General features: G+C 33.0%; 1 protein-coding gene across 16 annotated transcripts in view; it reads left to right on the forward strand.

Annotated features, from left to right (window-relative positions):
* The window catches only part of LOC135202974 (kinesin light chain-like), a 197,754-nt gene that overhangs the window by 140,609 nt on the left and 41,443 nt on the right, over positions 1–15,702 (forward strand). For 11 of the 16 annotated variants that reach the window (XM_064232496.1, XM_064232497.1, XM_064232494.1 and 8 more), the window contains 5 exons: positions 3,889–4,006; positions 7,078–7,191; positions 7,689–7,803; positions 9,126–9,269; positions 12,633–12,677. In XM_064232496.1, coding sequence (XP_064088566.1) covers positions 3,889–4,006; positions 7,078–7,191; positions 7,689–7,803; positions 9,126–9,269; positions 12,633–12,677 — 536 coding nt within the window. The remainder of the gene's footprint in view (positions 1–3,888; positions 4,007–7,077; positions 7,192–7,688; positions 7,804–9,125; positions 9,270–12,632; positions 12,678–15,702) is intronic. The other 5 variants (XM_064232488.1, XM_064232490.1, XM_064232491.1 and 2 more) reach the window with 3 other exon arrangements.

Here is a 15,702-nt window from a genome sequence, read left to right on the forward strand (position 1 = left end):
TTGCTTTATGGTAGATTATCCATGTCAAGAGATGGTGATACTAGGCCCTAATGGTATGTTTCTGAATTGCTATTGTAACTTAATTTGCATTATGAATATAATTTTCTTATATTCAGGCAGCAGGTTTCCAGTTGGAAACTTCAGGTTATGGAGTAGAGGAATAGATTTGCCTTGTATAGCAGGTTGGCCTGTGTGGCTGTAAAGCTTTTGCTCATGTGTGGATAAGTGTAATTGTAAATTCAATGATCAGTCCAAACATATTTTTCATTGTATAAATGTGCATGATGAATTTGCCTGAATTTTTATTGGAATTTGGGGCTTCATCTATCCCCTTCAGTGTAAATCTCCTAGGTCTTAACTTTGCCACTTCCATATCCACTGCCTTTCTGATGAACTGAATCCCTTCCCTTCTTAACACATGTCAAAATCTTTGAGATCTTGATCTTTTGTCCACCCTCTTGTTTATAGCATCTGTTTACCAAATCATCGTTTGTCACATGATCTATTCACCTAACTCCTACCTTGGAACTACATTTTATGGTTACATGTTTTCAAAATCTCTTTCCTTGTCATTGCCAATGTTTTTGCTGCATATAGTAGTATGCTGCAGTGACTTATATGAATTTCTTAATAATGATTTCTTTTTATAAGACACAGCATTAAGCCTGTGCTCAGGCTGCCATCTGTATCTTTTAAACCTTTGTTGCACATGGTACACATCTAGTTTTGAATAATCCACTCTGTTGACTAGAAATGCATTGCATGATTGATGTACAGTATCTTTCTTCCCACTTTTCCTTGGGGGTTGTTGCCAAGTTTGTTTTAGCTTTGTCAGGTGGAAGTAGCAGGTGCCACTTTATCGAGTTTTCATTCCTTTTGAATCTAAGTGTTGAAGACCAAGACTGCTGTTGTGAGCAGCTATCCCGGAAAAGAAAATTGAAGCAAGGAAAAGTTAAAAAGAATGACAACTAGATGAGAAGAGGATTAAGAAGGGATGTGAAAGAAAAGAAGAAAAAAGTACTGCAACTGAGATCACTATGGCTAATGCAGAAAAGTTTGTAATAGTACTGTGTTGAATGCACCGTGAAAGGACTACCCTCCTCCCCATGGGGGTCACTGTTCCTTAGTGTATTATATTCCTAATGGAGCACTTCCCTTCAGTTGATGGTACTCTATACAAAAAAATTTTCCTCAAATAAGTAATTTCCTGAGATTTGTTAAAAAAGAAATAGTGAGCTGGACTTGGTCAAGACATTGGGTTTCTTGATCTCATAATGTTTGTTATAGATGATTTTGGGTAATCATGTGCTTTCATTAATTGATCATGAAGTTGAGATTGCCCTGAATATTTATGTGTAGGCTCAGATACATACCAGTGGATTTCTTTTTGCCAAAGTCCATGGTTTATGAGAAGAAATTCTTTCTTCTTGTGACCCTGGCATGAAAGAGGTAAGCAATGGAAAGAAACAAAATACGAGTCTTGATTTTGAAATAAATTGTGACCACCCTTTTGAAAAGAGAGAGAGGAAGGTGGTTATGAGAATGGGTAGAAGAAGGGAAGAAAAATCCATAGTGAGGGAAAGAAGTTGAAGGGAATGTAGGCTAGTTGTGGTGATTAAGAGAATCTGTAGACAGAGAGAGAGAGTGAAAGAAATTGGAGTAGATGTGGATGCTTTGGTATAGTTGGTATTAATTTAGTAACTTGAAATGAGAATGAGAGTAATTTTATATCTTCAGTATTCTTGGAAATTTCAGAGGTCAGAAAGGTATTGGGTGTGGTTGCCATTTGATTAATGTCATTCGTCTGGGAAATATATTTTGTATGAAGTTTTAGCAGCCTGTTGTCTGTTTTTGAAGAGCTTTTAATCACTGCATAGTTTCTAAACAATATAGCCTTTGAACGTGATTTTATGGTTGTACGTCTACTATACTGTTTTAATGTGTAAGGTGACTTGCAACATTTTTAAATAGAGTAATTTGTAATTGGTTAGACTGGCTTTGACTGATTTTCAGTATATTGGATTTGCAATGAACAAGGATTAAAAAACTATATTTAAATTTTTAAAGTATGGACTAAGCGACCAATTGGTTATGTAGATTTTTTGAGCATTGAAAAGACTGACTTTGAATGGTTTAAATGCAGTGGACTTGCAAGTACAAGTTATTTTTTTTTTTTTCTCTCTCTCTCTCTCTCTCCAAAATTGCATACATGAATGCTTGACATGTAGCAAGCAAAAATTCAGTAGCATACAATATATTACCTTATAAAGACTGAAAAAGCAGAATACATAAATAGGTTTTCATGGTTTTCTAATATAGAGGAACAGTTTAATAAGTTTTATGCATGAATTAAAGGCCTTTAAGGTGTTTTAACTTTTTATTTTATACATTTGAATGGAGTTATCTAATAAGAAAAACGTACAGAGAATAGGTTGCTGGGCTTGTACACAATACAGCACTGTATTTTGAGACTGTTTGTTTGAGTAATAACAAAGTTGGATCTGAATAGCCTCAAGAAATTGAATCTGTTTGCAGTGTAATTTGGGTAATAACAAAGTTGGATCTGAATAGTTTCTAGCTTCAAGGAATTGAATCTGCTTGCAGTTTTTGTTTGAGTAATAACAAAGTTGGATCTGAATAGCCTCGAGGAATTGAATCAGATTGCAACTTAGGGAAAGCCGTATTGTTTTATAGCTACTAGGGAATCTCTCCCATACATTGTATGTCTCTTGTATTTCATCAAATAAGATAATGAATTCTTGTCTTTTTATAATCCCCTGTGTGAAGATACAGATCTTACATTTAAGAAAAAGTAAGGCTAAGATGAATAAGAGATTTATTTGTTAATTGAATGAAAGAAATGCTTGTCACCTTAAGATTCAGGAAGTACATAAACTACATGTCAATGTGTGTTTCCATTGGTAGTTTGACTGTGTAGTTTAAGCAGACTGTAGGCTTTTTTCATTGGAGACCAGCTAAAACGGAACAAAAAGAAGAAAGAATTAGGTAAGAGATGAAAAGCAGAAGGCAGTAAAACAATGGAGTGTCACTGTGTATGAAAGACATCCCAAAATAACTGTAGTACTACTAAAGAGAAGGAATTGATATTGATAGATATGTAATTAGGCCTGGTAGGGGTGTTAATGGTATAGTAGCATAAAAAGATTAGGTTTTTATCAGGCATAATGTCAGATTTACATTGCCTAGATTTTCTGTTGTCTTTCTTATGAGAATTAACCCTTCCTTCCAAGTTATTTATATAAAGTAAAAGTGGGAAGGCTGTTAATTCTTATTCAATGTAAGGCATTCCTTCTGTTGCTGGTTGGAACAATTTCTGTTGTATTCAAGTTTGAAATTGTGTCATAATGATTTTACTCTAGGTGGCTGTTGATTATTGGACAATATTATATTTTGGGAGAGAAGCATTTATGGCACAATTCCTAATAAGAGAGGAATAGCCTGTCTGGAAGAACTTTTCAACTGACATTTAGTTCTTGGTTGTTGACAAATTAAAACAAAGTTGTTAAAACATCTAGATTGAAGAAGTCAGTCATGTCATGGTCCATTTAATGTATTTTTATGCAAACATGTGTCTCCAAAGGAGGTATCATGGTTAAATGCACCCAACTGTATTTCAGCCTGCTGAAAAGTTGTTACAGCTAACCAATGATATACATATGCTGTTTTTGTTATCCTAATTAAACTGTTGATATTGGTTTGGCTAACCCATACAGATCTTTTATTGAAAAATGTATACCTAGAACATTTTTATGCAGCGGGCAATTTTTCGTTATTAGTACTTGTCATTATTCTACATCTGGATTTTTTTGCTTACTACCATTTATTTAAGGAATGTAAGTATTGTAATGCATTTTTTCTTGCCTACAGCAGCTATGTCCCCAACACCTCCTTCTCAGTTCGCGCAGCAGGTCAATGCTGGATATGAAATTCCTGCACGCCTACGTACCCTGCACAACTTGGTCATTCAGTATGCATCACAAGGGCGGTAAGTACATCGCTCCAGTTTTGTATCTTTTACTGCCCAGGTTTTTTTATCCCGACCCCATTAATCGTGCATTTTCTCTGTGTAGATATCTCTTTTTTTATTATAGTTATTGTCTTATAAATACTAAGCAATGCAAAGTACTGTGAAATCCAAGATGCAACTTTTCATATTATTAACAAACTTGTTGACCAGGCAGTCAGCCATTATTTTAAAGCTTGAAACAGTATTCTTTCTTGCATATATTCATGATTTGTCATTTTTTTTTTTCTAAAGAACTTATAAGCTAGGATATGAGAAACTAGTCCTAATGAGACATTTCAAACATTTAAGGAAACCATAGATTTTGTAGATGAAATCAATGGAAGATGTTTATTGCATCATTTTCATTATCATTAACCCTTAAATGCCAAGCCGGTATTTCAGAAAGCGTCTCCCGTATGGCAACGGCGTTAGCGAGCGACCGCCGAAGCGGGAAAATTTTTTTTTTTCAAAAAATCACAGCACGCTTAATTTTCAAGATTAAGAGTTCATTTTTGGCTCCTTTTTTTGTCATTGCCTGAAGTTTAGTGTGCAACCATCAGAAAAGAAAAAAATGATCATCATCATACATAAATATTGGAATATATGACAGCTCAAAAAAAATTCATATAATTTATAATTGTATACAAATCGCGCTGTGAGCAAAACGGTTAAAGCTAATGCGTTAATTATTTTTTCGTTGAATTATATATAAATTGTGATGATTTTGGTATGTAACAAATTGTAAAACAATCAAAGCAACACAGAGAATATATTATCACAAAATGATGCATGAATTTGTAATGCGCAGAAGTAAAAAAAAAAGCTGTTTTCAAAAATTCACCAAAAATCGAAATATTGTGCTAGAGACTTCCCGTTTGTTGCCAAATGAAGGTAATTGATTGAATATTACTAGACTGTAAGTTTTGTAGCTTACAATTGCAGTTTTCGGCCATTTCGGTCGAGTTAAAGTTGACCAAAGGTCGAATTTTTTCTATTTATTGTTATTTATATGAAAATATTTCAAAACTGATAAAAGCTACAACTATGGGTTGTTTATTGTTGTATTCTACATGAAATTGCACACATTTTCATATATGAAACTTTATGTAACAGCTAATTTAAAATGGTGCAAACATTACGACAATCAGACAATAAAATTTCTGATTTTTTCGGAAAAGTTACCACGCGTACGTAAGGAAAAAGTTTTTTTCCATAAATTCACAGTAAATCAAAATATTGTGCTAGAGACTTCCAATTTGTTGCAAAATAAAGGTAAATGATTGAATATGTATAACTAGAATGTAATAGTTTTAGCTTACAAATGCTGATTTTTTACCATCTCGGTCGAGTCAAAGTTGACTGAAGGTTGAAATTTTGGCACTTATCGTTATTTATATGAAAATATTTCAAAACTGATAAAAGCTACAACCATGGGTTGTTTTTAGTTGTATTCTACATGAAATTGCACACATTTTCGTATATAAAACTTTATGTAACAGCTAATTTAAAATGGTGCAAACATTATGACAATCGGACAAAAAAATTTCTGATTTTTCTCGGAAGAGTTACTGCGTGGACATAAGGAAATTGTTTTTTTTTTTCATAAATTCACTATAAATCAAAATATTGTGCTAGAGACTTCTAATTTGTTGCAAAATAAACATAAATGATTGAATATTACTAGAATGTAAGAGTTTTAGTTTACAATTGTGTTTTTCGACCATTTCGGTCGAGTCAAAATTGACCGAAGGTTGATATTTTGGCACATTGTTATTTATATGAAAATATTTCAAAACTGATATAAGTTACAACCATGGGTTGTTTATTGTTGTATTCTACATGAAATTGCACACATTTTCATATATAAAACTTTATTTAATGGCTAATATAAAACTGTGCAAACATTACAACAATCGGTCGAAAAAAAATTATAATTTTTTCGGCAGTTACCGCGCGGACCTAGGAAAAAGTTTTTTTTCTAAAATTCACCATAAATCAAAATATTGTGCTAGAGACTTCCAATTTGTTGCAAAATGAAGGTAAATGATTTAATATTACTAGAATGTAAGAGTTTTAACTTACAATTGTGGTTTTCGACCATTTCGGTCGAGTCAAAGTTGACCGATGGTTGAAATTTTGGCACTTATCGTTATATGAAAATATTTCAAAACTGATAAAAGCTACAACCATGGGTTGTTTACTGTTGTATTCTGCATGAAATTGCGCACATTTCCATATATAAAACTTTATGTAACGGCTAATGTAAAACTATTCAAACATTACGACAATTGGAAGAAAAAATTTATGATTTTTTCGGAAAAGTTACCACGCAGACGTAAGGAAAAAGTTTGTTTTCATAAATTCACCATAAATCGAAATATTGTGCTAGAGACTTCCAATTTGTTGTAAAGTGAAGGTAGATGATTGAATATTACTAGAATATAAGAGTTGTAGCTTACAATTGCGTTTTTAGACCATTTCGGTAGAGTCAATGTTGACCTAAGGTTGAAATTTTGGCACATGGTTATTTATATGAAAATATTTCAAAACTTATAAAAGCTACAATCATGAGTTGTTTTTTGTTGTATTCTACATGAATTTGCGCACATTTTCATATATAAAACTCTATGTAACGGCTAATTTGAAATGGTACAAAAATTATGTCAAAGTGACTAAATAATTTCTGAGATGTGTTGCTCATGCTTTTTAGTGTGAGAAAAAAGAAATTCGCGCTTGCGTGCCTGAGTAATGATTGTAAACAAAACAACAGCTTGATCTTTGAACTCCCAGCATCCCCCAATGCGCGTGATTCAAAAGTTTTCACCTATTAGGCCAATAACTATTTTTCTGCGAATTTAAAAAAAAAAAATTTTCGTCAACATTTCGTACGTCGGTTCGGCACCCAACAGACAATTTTAGTCGACGTTTAATACGTCCAATTGGCGTTAAAGGGTTAATGGCATAAGGATGTTGGATGTTGCTCAGCAAATGAGTCATTGAATCCCAAATGTGTGGGTAGATTTCAAAAGACTGAATGTTATTTCCTTCAGGTATGAGGTAGCCGTTCCTTTGTGTAAGCAAGCTTTGGAAGATCTAGAGAAGACATCAGGACACGATCATCCTGATGTTGCCACCATGCTCAATATTCTGGCCCTCGTCTACAGGTATGTACAGTATTTGTGATACATTGTTGGTGGTCAAGTTAATGCTGCATTCATTGGTAGTTATAGATATCCAAAGATCTTATCTTACATAATTGTAGGTTGCAGCTTTTTTCGATTTGTGGAGTTTAACTATTATTAACTATTTACATGCTACAGTAAGGATTAGTAAATAAACTATTTACATGCTACAGTAAGGATTAGTAAATATGTATCCAAAAATGTTACATATGTAATTTTACAAAATTACACAACCTTGCTAGAATTGCAGATACATGAGATCATTTGCTGCTGTGGATTTTTTTCATTGGTAAAGTTTTGATATTAAATGATATCCAGATGTCAACATCCATGAGGAGAAGATATAATAAAGGGATAAATGATAATCAGTTGTATATGATAAATACTACCACCTGTTTATGAATATATGTTCATCACCATTGAAATTTTATTGTCACCTTTAAAATCTTCAAGTATTCTATTCCCGTTTGCCTTTTCAGGGATCAAAATAAGTATAAAGAAGCTGCAAACCTGCTGAATGATGCTCTGGCAATCCGAGAGAAGACTCTTGGAGAGAATCATCCAGCAGTTGCTGCAACATTGAATAACCTAGCTGTAAGTTTATATTGGCATTATTCACTTAGTATTTATGTATTTAATTGAAACACTTCCGAGAGTTATGTGAAGCATTGCAGTTAAAAGGAATACAGATATTGGTTAGGTTCTGAAAACCTATTGCAGAGCAAAAGTACTGTGGGTCAAAATAACCCTCGCCCTGGAGTTAGCCAGTTTGTTGTTACAGAGGTATTAATTTTGATAATAGGATTACATATATATATGAAAAAGGTAGACTTTGTAATGGAAGTATTGAAGTTCTTACAGAAAGAAATAATTTATTTCCCTAAAGTAGTTGAAAAAAAATTTACTCAACTACTTTGCCATAAATGAAAAGATAATAACCCACAGTGTACTTATATTCTATCTTATATTGACATGAAAGAAAAAATGCAATAAAGTGCAAATTCAAATGATATTAATAGAATTCAATTGAATAACAAGACAGACTCATGGAGGTCATTCCATTTCCACTGACAAATAGGATTACCATAGCCTAGACTAGTTAAGTTAAGTATATCTTAGTTTTACCAGACCACTGAGCTGATTAACAGCTCTCCTAGGGCTGGCCCGAAGGATTAGATATTTTTACGTAGCTAGGAACCAGTTGGTTACCTAGCAACGGGACCTACAGCTTATTGTGGGATCCGAACCACATTGTATCGAGGAATGAATTTCTATCACCAGAAATAAATTCCTCTGGTTCCACGTTGGCCGTGCCGAGGATCGAACTTCGGACCACCGGATCGGTAGTCGAGTGCGAAATCCACTCGGCCAACGAGGGACTGCCTAGACTAGTACTGAAAATGAATTTGCATTCATGATATAAACAGTAATGTACCAAAAGTGCCCTCATCCTATTCTACATATATTACACAACATTCACTTATGATAATTATGTAGTATTCACTAATCCTAAAAATAACATTTAAGTTAGGCTTGAATTTTCATCAGTTCTTGGCAAAATGTCATGTTAATTATTATTGTTGATTGTTGTTATAAAATAGTATAACTAGATCGAGAATAATTTTTTTTTTTTACACAGAAATAGAGAACTGGAACAAGGCAAAATTAATCAAGTTGGGCAAATAAGTGGGAATATAGCAGAGGGAATGGATGAAAAATAAATCAGAAACCAGTAAATGTAGGGGCAGAAAGGATTCTGTAAAGATCCCTAAATATAGTACATGTACAGTGTTTCAAGCAAAGCACTTCCACATTGGCTGGTCTGGTTAAGCTCTTGGCTAATAAAACTGTAATGATCATTAGAATTACAAAAATTGTCATGTTACTTCATGATGACTAATAAATCATTTGTGTAGGTGTTATACGGAAAGCGAGGGAAGTACAAGGAGGCGGAACCACTCTGCAAGAGGGCCCTAGAGATCCGTGAAAAAGTCTTAGGAAGAGATCACCCAGATGTTGCCAAACAACTGAACAATCTGGCTCTCCTCTGTCAGAATCAGGTACGTGACGCATTTTTTGTGTGATTAACTTCCAAAACAGGTTTGTGAATGCGCCAACCTGTTGCAATTACATCCTTGCACTTAACCATCAACCCTTGAGCTGATAATAGCTTGGCTGCTGCCACTGCTGGAATGGCTAGAGAAAGTGCATTTGTTATTAAGATGGGTGAATCTAATAGCAATTACTCTGTGCCCTAAAGTCCCCATACAGATATTTTCCTCAACACGCATTTGACCAGTTAAAGAAGAGTAAAGAAATTATGAAGTTGCATGGCTGTGATTTTAGCTTGATATTTAATATGCTTAGTCAGTACAGTATTTTAAGAGCAGTTTTTCCTCTTTTGTCAGATAACTTATTATTTTCAAGAATTATTTATGTTAGCAATCATAATTTATTTGTAGAAGTTCAACTGCTGATGTGGCTGTAAGTGGAAGTTATTTTATGGTTTAGTTTTTGCAAAACTGTAAATAAACTTAGTTGGTGTTCCAGCTGTTTGTGCATGAAATTTGTTTTGTTTTTATAATTTTGGTTTTGAATATTTTCCTTGTTACAGTAGTGGTTACCATTTCATTATATCCCAGTTACAGAGTGAAGTTTTAGCCTTGCTTATTATATGCAGAATATAATTTTCACCTTTTAATGGTTTCTTTTGTCTCATTAATTGACATTTTGTAACAGCTGTTTGTAGTAACCTGTGTACCATGAAGTCTCATTCTTTTGTCCATTTTAGTCACTATATATTGAGCAAAACTGATATTTGCATGTTCTGTTTTTAATTGAAAATTAAATACATTTGACTATTTTGCCGGGAAAATGCTCAGTTTCCAAAGTATTGATAGCCACTTTGGTAGAGTTTAGCAATATAATATCGTAGCTTTTTTATTGGACCAGTGGTTAGAAAGACAAACAACACTTACCACTCCCCTGTCAGTTCCAAGGGATTAAGCCCATCTTCATTGTAAACACAACAGGATTCTCATTATTGTTTTGTCTACCTTGAAGAGTGAGCATGGATTTCTGAAACTGTTGGTGGTATTGGTATTATTAAATATCATTTAGTCTACCACAAAATGGTTTCATTGTAAATAGTTCCTCTGAAATTTGGGAGTGAATGTTAAAGACATTACAAATTTTTCTGTTTCTGTTGCTTATTCAGTTTTGCAATTCATTTTTATAGTTATCAGCAGTCTCTGTGTTAATTCAGTAGATCCTGACACACCTTTTTAGTTGGTTTTAATATGAAACTTTCTCTAGGTTATTTTTTATTCATTAGTGTTAGTTTTCATTTTTATTTTAGAATAAAAGATCTAAATTATCTTGAGTAAGAAACCATTAGATTTTGTTATGGGTCATTAAATTGATTGAAATAAGGCATCTTTATTAAAGTTTATCAAATGAAATTTATCAAGGGGCATTAAAAATGTTATTGCATAAAGGGCAGTAGGAAGTGAATCAAGTTCCTGATATATGCAAATAAAATTTAGTAGTATACTGCACTGTAGTAAGTAATCTTTTTGTAAGGCACATACCACAATCTTTACATAATGAAAAATATAAATCCTACTTTTGTCAGTTTTATCAGTCACAAAGAACTTTCTACTTGTATTTGTTTGATCAAGTTATCCTTTAAGTACTAAGCTTGACTTTAAATCTTCTCCTAAATGCTTCAGTATTAAAAGCCTCACTCTTGTTGGTTGGTGTATCCTATTTATTTTTTTTTTCAATGTAAATCATATCTGTTGAATGTCCATTTTAAATTGAGTATGGCATTAATATTACTCTGTATAATTAAAATCACATAGTATTTTTTTTATTCTGTAAGCTTTCTTATAAAAGATCCTCCTCTGATATACATCTGATTGATATTCTGTTATCTAAAAGGCTTTGAAACTGAGACAATGGTCTGTTAATTTTTCCCGAAGCAAAATTTATTAAATTTATTGTACAGCATTTTTAATGAAAAAATTTAATTTCAGATTGTACTGTCATTGGCTTTGACCCATTTAATGTTTTGATTTTATATTTAACTGCAGTAATATTCGTTACATTGGAATTTTGTTTCATTAGTTTTGTAGCATTAGGAGATAGATGGAATGATTGCTATAAAGTAAATATATATTTCTTTACTTTGATAAAGGAAAGCTTACCATTTTTATTTGTTTAAAATCTCATGTTTGTGACGCAAGTAGAGACTTTCTTATGCTGTCAGTCCAATCCATTTTATTATTATTATATTATTATTATTATTATTATTATTATTATTATTATTATGTATTATTATTATTATTATTATTATTATTATTATTATTATTATTATTATTATTATTATTATTATTATTAGGTAATAGAAATAGATGGGATATATGATTGTACATAGGTTTAGGTTTTTACATTTTCCTGTATATAGATGTATAGTTTTGGGTCATTAGAATGAGACTTCTATGCTCTTTCACATGGAAACATTATCATTTGTACATAGTGTTTACAGTAAGTTTTAGTCGTAGAGATTCTTCCTAATCAAGTAATATTTGTGGCTAACTTGACCATTGTGTCTCTGCTAAGATAGCAGTTGATATTAAGAAATTTATCTTTGAGTTGTTCTACAGGAAGATTTCATTTCGTTCCCATTAAAATTCAGCCGTAGATACCTACAAGCCATGGGTTGATATTTTCCTTTCCCAATGAGAAAATGGTGACCTCTGGCTTGCTGTTATAATATTATATGTGCTTTTTGCCTAAAAAAAAAAGTGTTTATAAGTAGTGATACATGAATTTTAAATATGTAAAGAATGATGAGCTTGGAAAATGTCTCTGGTGTCATGTACGTATATGCTTTACATTATTAGCAATCAACCCAGAGTACTTTTATGTTATTTTTTTGTAGAATTTTAACCACAATACAATAGTTTTGGCATTTTATGAATATCATTTAATTTAATATCTTCACTGCTATTCTTATTCTGGTATGTTATGAAGTAGGTCCAGTACTATTCTGAACTAGCAGGTTCACAAGTTAATGTTTTGTTAATATTTACCCAGTCAACATTAATGTTTATGTTGCATAAAAAGTATTGACTTCAGTTGTTACCTCAGCAGAGACACCAAATACTTAGTTGATTACAATATCTGCTCATTGCAGATATTATTGCTGTTATTTCTGCAGATATATAGACTTCAAGATCAATATTTTTTTCTTAATTTGTGTAGATCATATTCTTTTAGTCTAGTGTGGTAATAATCTCCGTGTGATACAGCCTTTAAAAAAAAAAAAAAAAAAAGTGACCTTCATAAGGGTGGTGTATTGTAGTAACCCTTCAGAGCTATATCATGTGCCTGTGTGACTAACCGAGGTTGTGCCGCAGATATCTCAGGAGGAGCGTAGAGGTGTACCTAAGGAAGAGCTTCTCGTAAGTTTTATTTTATAATTGTGATCTATAATAAGTTTTTCTCCTGGGTTTTATGGGTATCTTGTTGATGGCGATGCTATTTGGCAAGGGAGTCTCTCTCTTTCTCTTTATTCTCACACTCTTTCTTTTTCTCTCTCTCTCTCTCTCTCTCTCTCTCTCTCTCTCTCTCTCTGTTTTGGGGGAGTGTCTGGCTTCAGCATTGTGAGGTACTTCGGTAGCAATTTTTCTGTCGTCGTTTCTGCTTGGGGAGTATTGCATTGTATTAGTTGAAAGTGGACGTTTAATGTCTTCTCTCGAGACTGGAGGGTTGTTGTTGCTTTCTTAGTGACTAATCCATGAATGTAGTAGTTTATGACAAGGGATGTAGAGACACCTGGTTATGCGAGGAAAGTAGATGTACTGTATTGCCATTTGAAATCTCTCTCTCTCTCTCTCTCTCTCTCTCTCTCTCTCTCTCTCTCTCTCTCTCTCTCTCTCTCTCTCTCTCTCTCATATCAGTAAAGTGTTTATTTTCTAATGATTAGCAACATTCATTATGGACACAGTATAAATTGCTTTCTTTTAAGAATATATGTGTGTGTGAGAGAATGAGAGTAGTAAGTGAAATTCATCAAGATTGATTAAATTCTTAAGTGGGAGCTGGTAATTTGAACAAATTCAATAAGTTAGACAGCTAGGTGGGAAGAGTCCAAAGGGAACAGGTGAAGATTAAAAGGCAGAATTGTAATTGTCTGTCTGCCTATAAAATTTCCCAAGTGTGTGCATGTCATTTGCTAACCATATAGAAAACCTTGCATCCAGTAGGATTGTAAAAGATTTTTTAAAATATAAGAATCTGCATCAGTTTGCTTAGATATGAACTTGCACTGAAAGAAGTTAGTTTTCATGTTTTAGTTTCATTTTCATATTTAAAAAGCAATTGTGAATAAAACTTTCCATTTGTATTTAGCTATGGCAATACAGTATCGGATCTTGTAAAATGAGTTGTCAGGTATGGTGAGCTTTTAGGTACTGACTTGTTTGTGGTTTGTGGGCGTGTCCTTATGTGTTTTGATAGGGTGCAGTGCTGTGTTCTTTTATTTTGAGATCGGGATGGTTTTCTTGGTCATGAGAAGTGTGGTTGAATAGTGGGAAAGCTTAAAAGTGTGGGATTTAAGTTTACCAAGGCAAGATTCTTTAATAATGCTTTCCAATCTGTTAGTGCTTAATGGTCAACAAAGTTCCCATTTAAACACAAACTTTTTTTTATATCTTCTCTCAGTTTTTACTTTATTATTATTTTTTTTTTTGCAGTATACATACACCTACTACCAACACCATCTACATTTATGTTAATGTCTGTTACAGTATTTATGATGCATTTTTTACTTGTATTTTGACTGAGCATGCTGTTTTTTTTGTATTACTATTATTATCACTGGTACTGAGGAAGTGGATTATGAAATGCCTTACACTAATTTTTTTCCTTGCTCTACCATTGATGAGACCTCATATGTTTTGAAGTTTTTGAAGTAACATCTTAGTGTAAGTAGGAATGCATTAGGCTTCAGGCATGCATTAGGGCATTTGAATGATAATACAGACGTTGCCTCTTCCCCCCCCCCTGTATTTTAAAGGGCTCTTATTGGTTAAAAGGTAGTGGCCCTGCTGGTTTGTCTTGCACTCCATAAATGATTGCACCTCCTAGTTTTATTTGTTGCTGCTTCAACAGTTACTGCATAGTACTCTGTTGTGTTATGTCATGTACTGCAACAGGAATAGAAATATTGCATGCTTAAAATGATTAAAAGGGGTTGGATTTTAGTATACCTAAGTTATGGTGGGAGAAATGCAATGTTGTGTGAATTTTTATTATTATTATTATTATTATAAATTTATTGTCCTTATTTTGCTTTTTTGTCACAGGATTGGGCAAGTGTATATTTGCTCTATAACTAATTTTTATTCTTTTTTTGTGCTAGAAATGTTTAAATTTTTAACCCTGCAATAATATTTTTCTCACAGGAAAAGTAATAGCTACTGGTTTTGTGTGTATTTTTTCGACTTCTGAAGTTGTGTTTGTAGGATAGGGATTCTTTTCAAAACAGCAAGGTGCAGCAAACTGTCCAATCAACATCTGTTCCCTGTAGGTGGGGTAGTGCCGTCATTGCACCTTATAAAGTGCACTATAGGCATTACTTTAGGTTCTTTGTAGCATTCCTTCGGCCCCTAACTACAACACATTTCTTTTCTTTTATTGTTCCTCTGTTCATATTCACTTTCTTCCATCTTACTTTCCACCCTCTTCTAATAACTGATGCTTGATGCATAGTGGAACTGCGAGGTTTTCCTTCTGTTACACCTTTCCAATCTTTTTACTGTCAATTTTAGTTTCAGCGTTGAATGACTTCATAGGTCCTGGCGCTTGGCCTATGGCCTAAATTCTATATTCTATTCTATTCAACATCTGTTGACATTCAAAATGCTGAAGTAAGGGAAATTACTCTGCATTTTATCTTTAACGACCAAAATAGTGCAGAATGATATTGTCCTCTTCCATTTTGTCAAATAAAGCCAAAATTAGTCATAGGTGTAATTTGATATTATAAATAATATATATTGTATGATTAAGACAACTGAAAGAAATTTCATTTAAATCAGCTTTAAAATTTCTATTAAACGGAAAGATTACGATTTACAAACAGAACATTGGAAGCTATAAATAAAGAAAGGCTAGTTAGTAAATAAAAGGAACAGTAGTTAATAAATTCATTCCAAAAGAATTGTGCCTGGCCCTAAAGGCTTTGATGAAAAGGTATCTTGGAAGAAAGAAAAGGGTAGGTTTGTAAGTTTTGTGAACATTCCATTTTTAATATGTGCATTTGAAAGCTGTTATTTTAATGTTAGAGATTCTGGGGTTAGATTTTGGGTGACATGTCAGCATATCATAATTGATCTAAAGGGTTTAACAAAGCAGTGTTTGGAGTGATTAGACACATTTCCAAGGGGAAAGCAGAGCAGGAGTAAGTATATCTGCAAAAACAAA

This window comes from Macrobrachium nipponense, chromosome 33 (assembly GCF_015104395.2).
Source record: "Macrobrachium nipponense isolate FS-2020 chromosome 33, ASM1510439v2, whole genome shotgun sequence".
Classification (NCBI taxonomy): Eukaryota; Metazoa; Arthropoda; class Malacostraca; order Decapoda; family Palaemonidae; genus Macrobrachium; species Macrobrachium nipponense.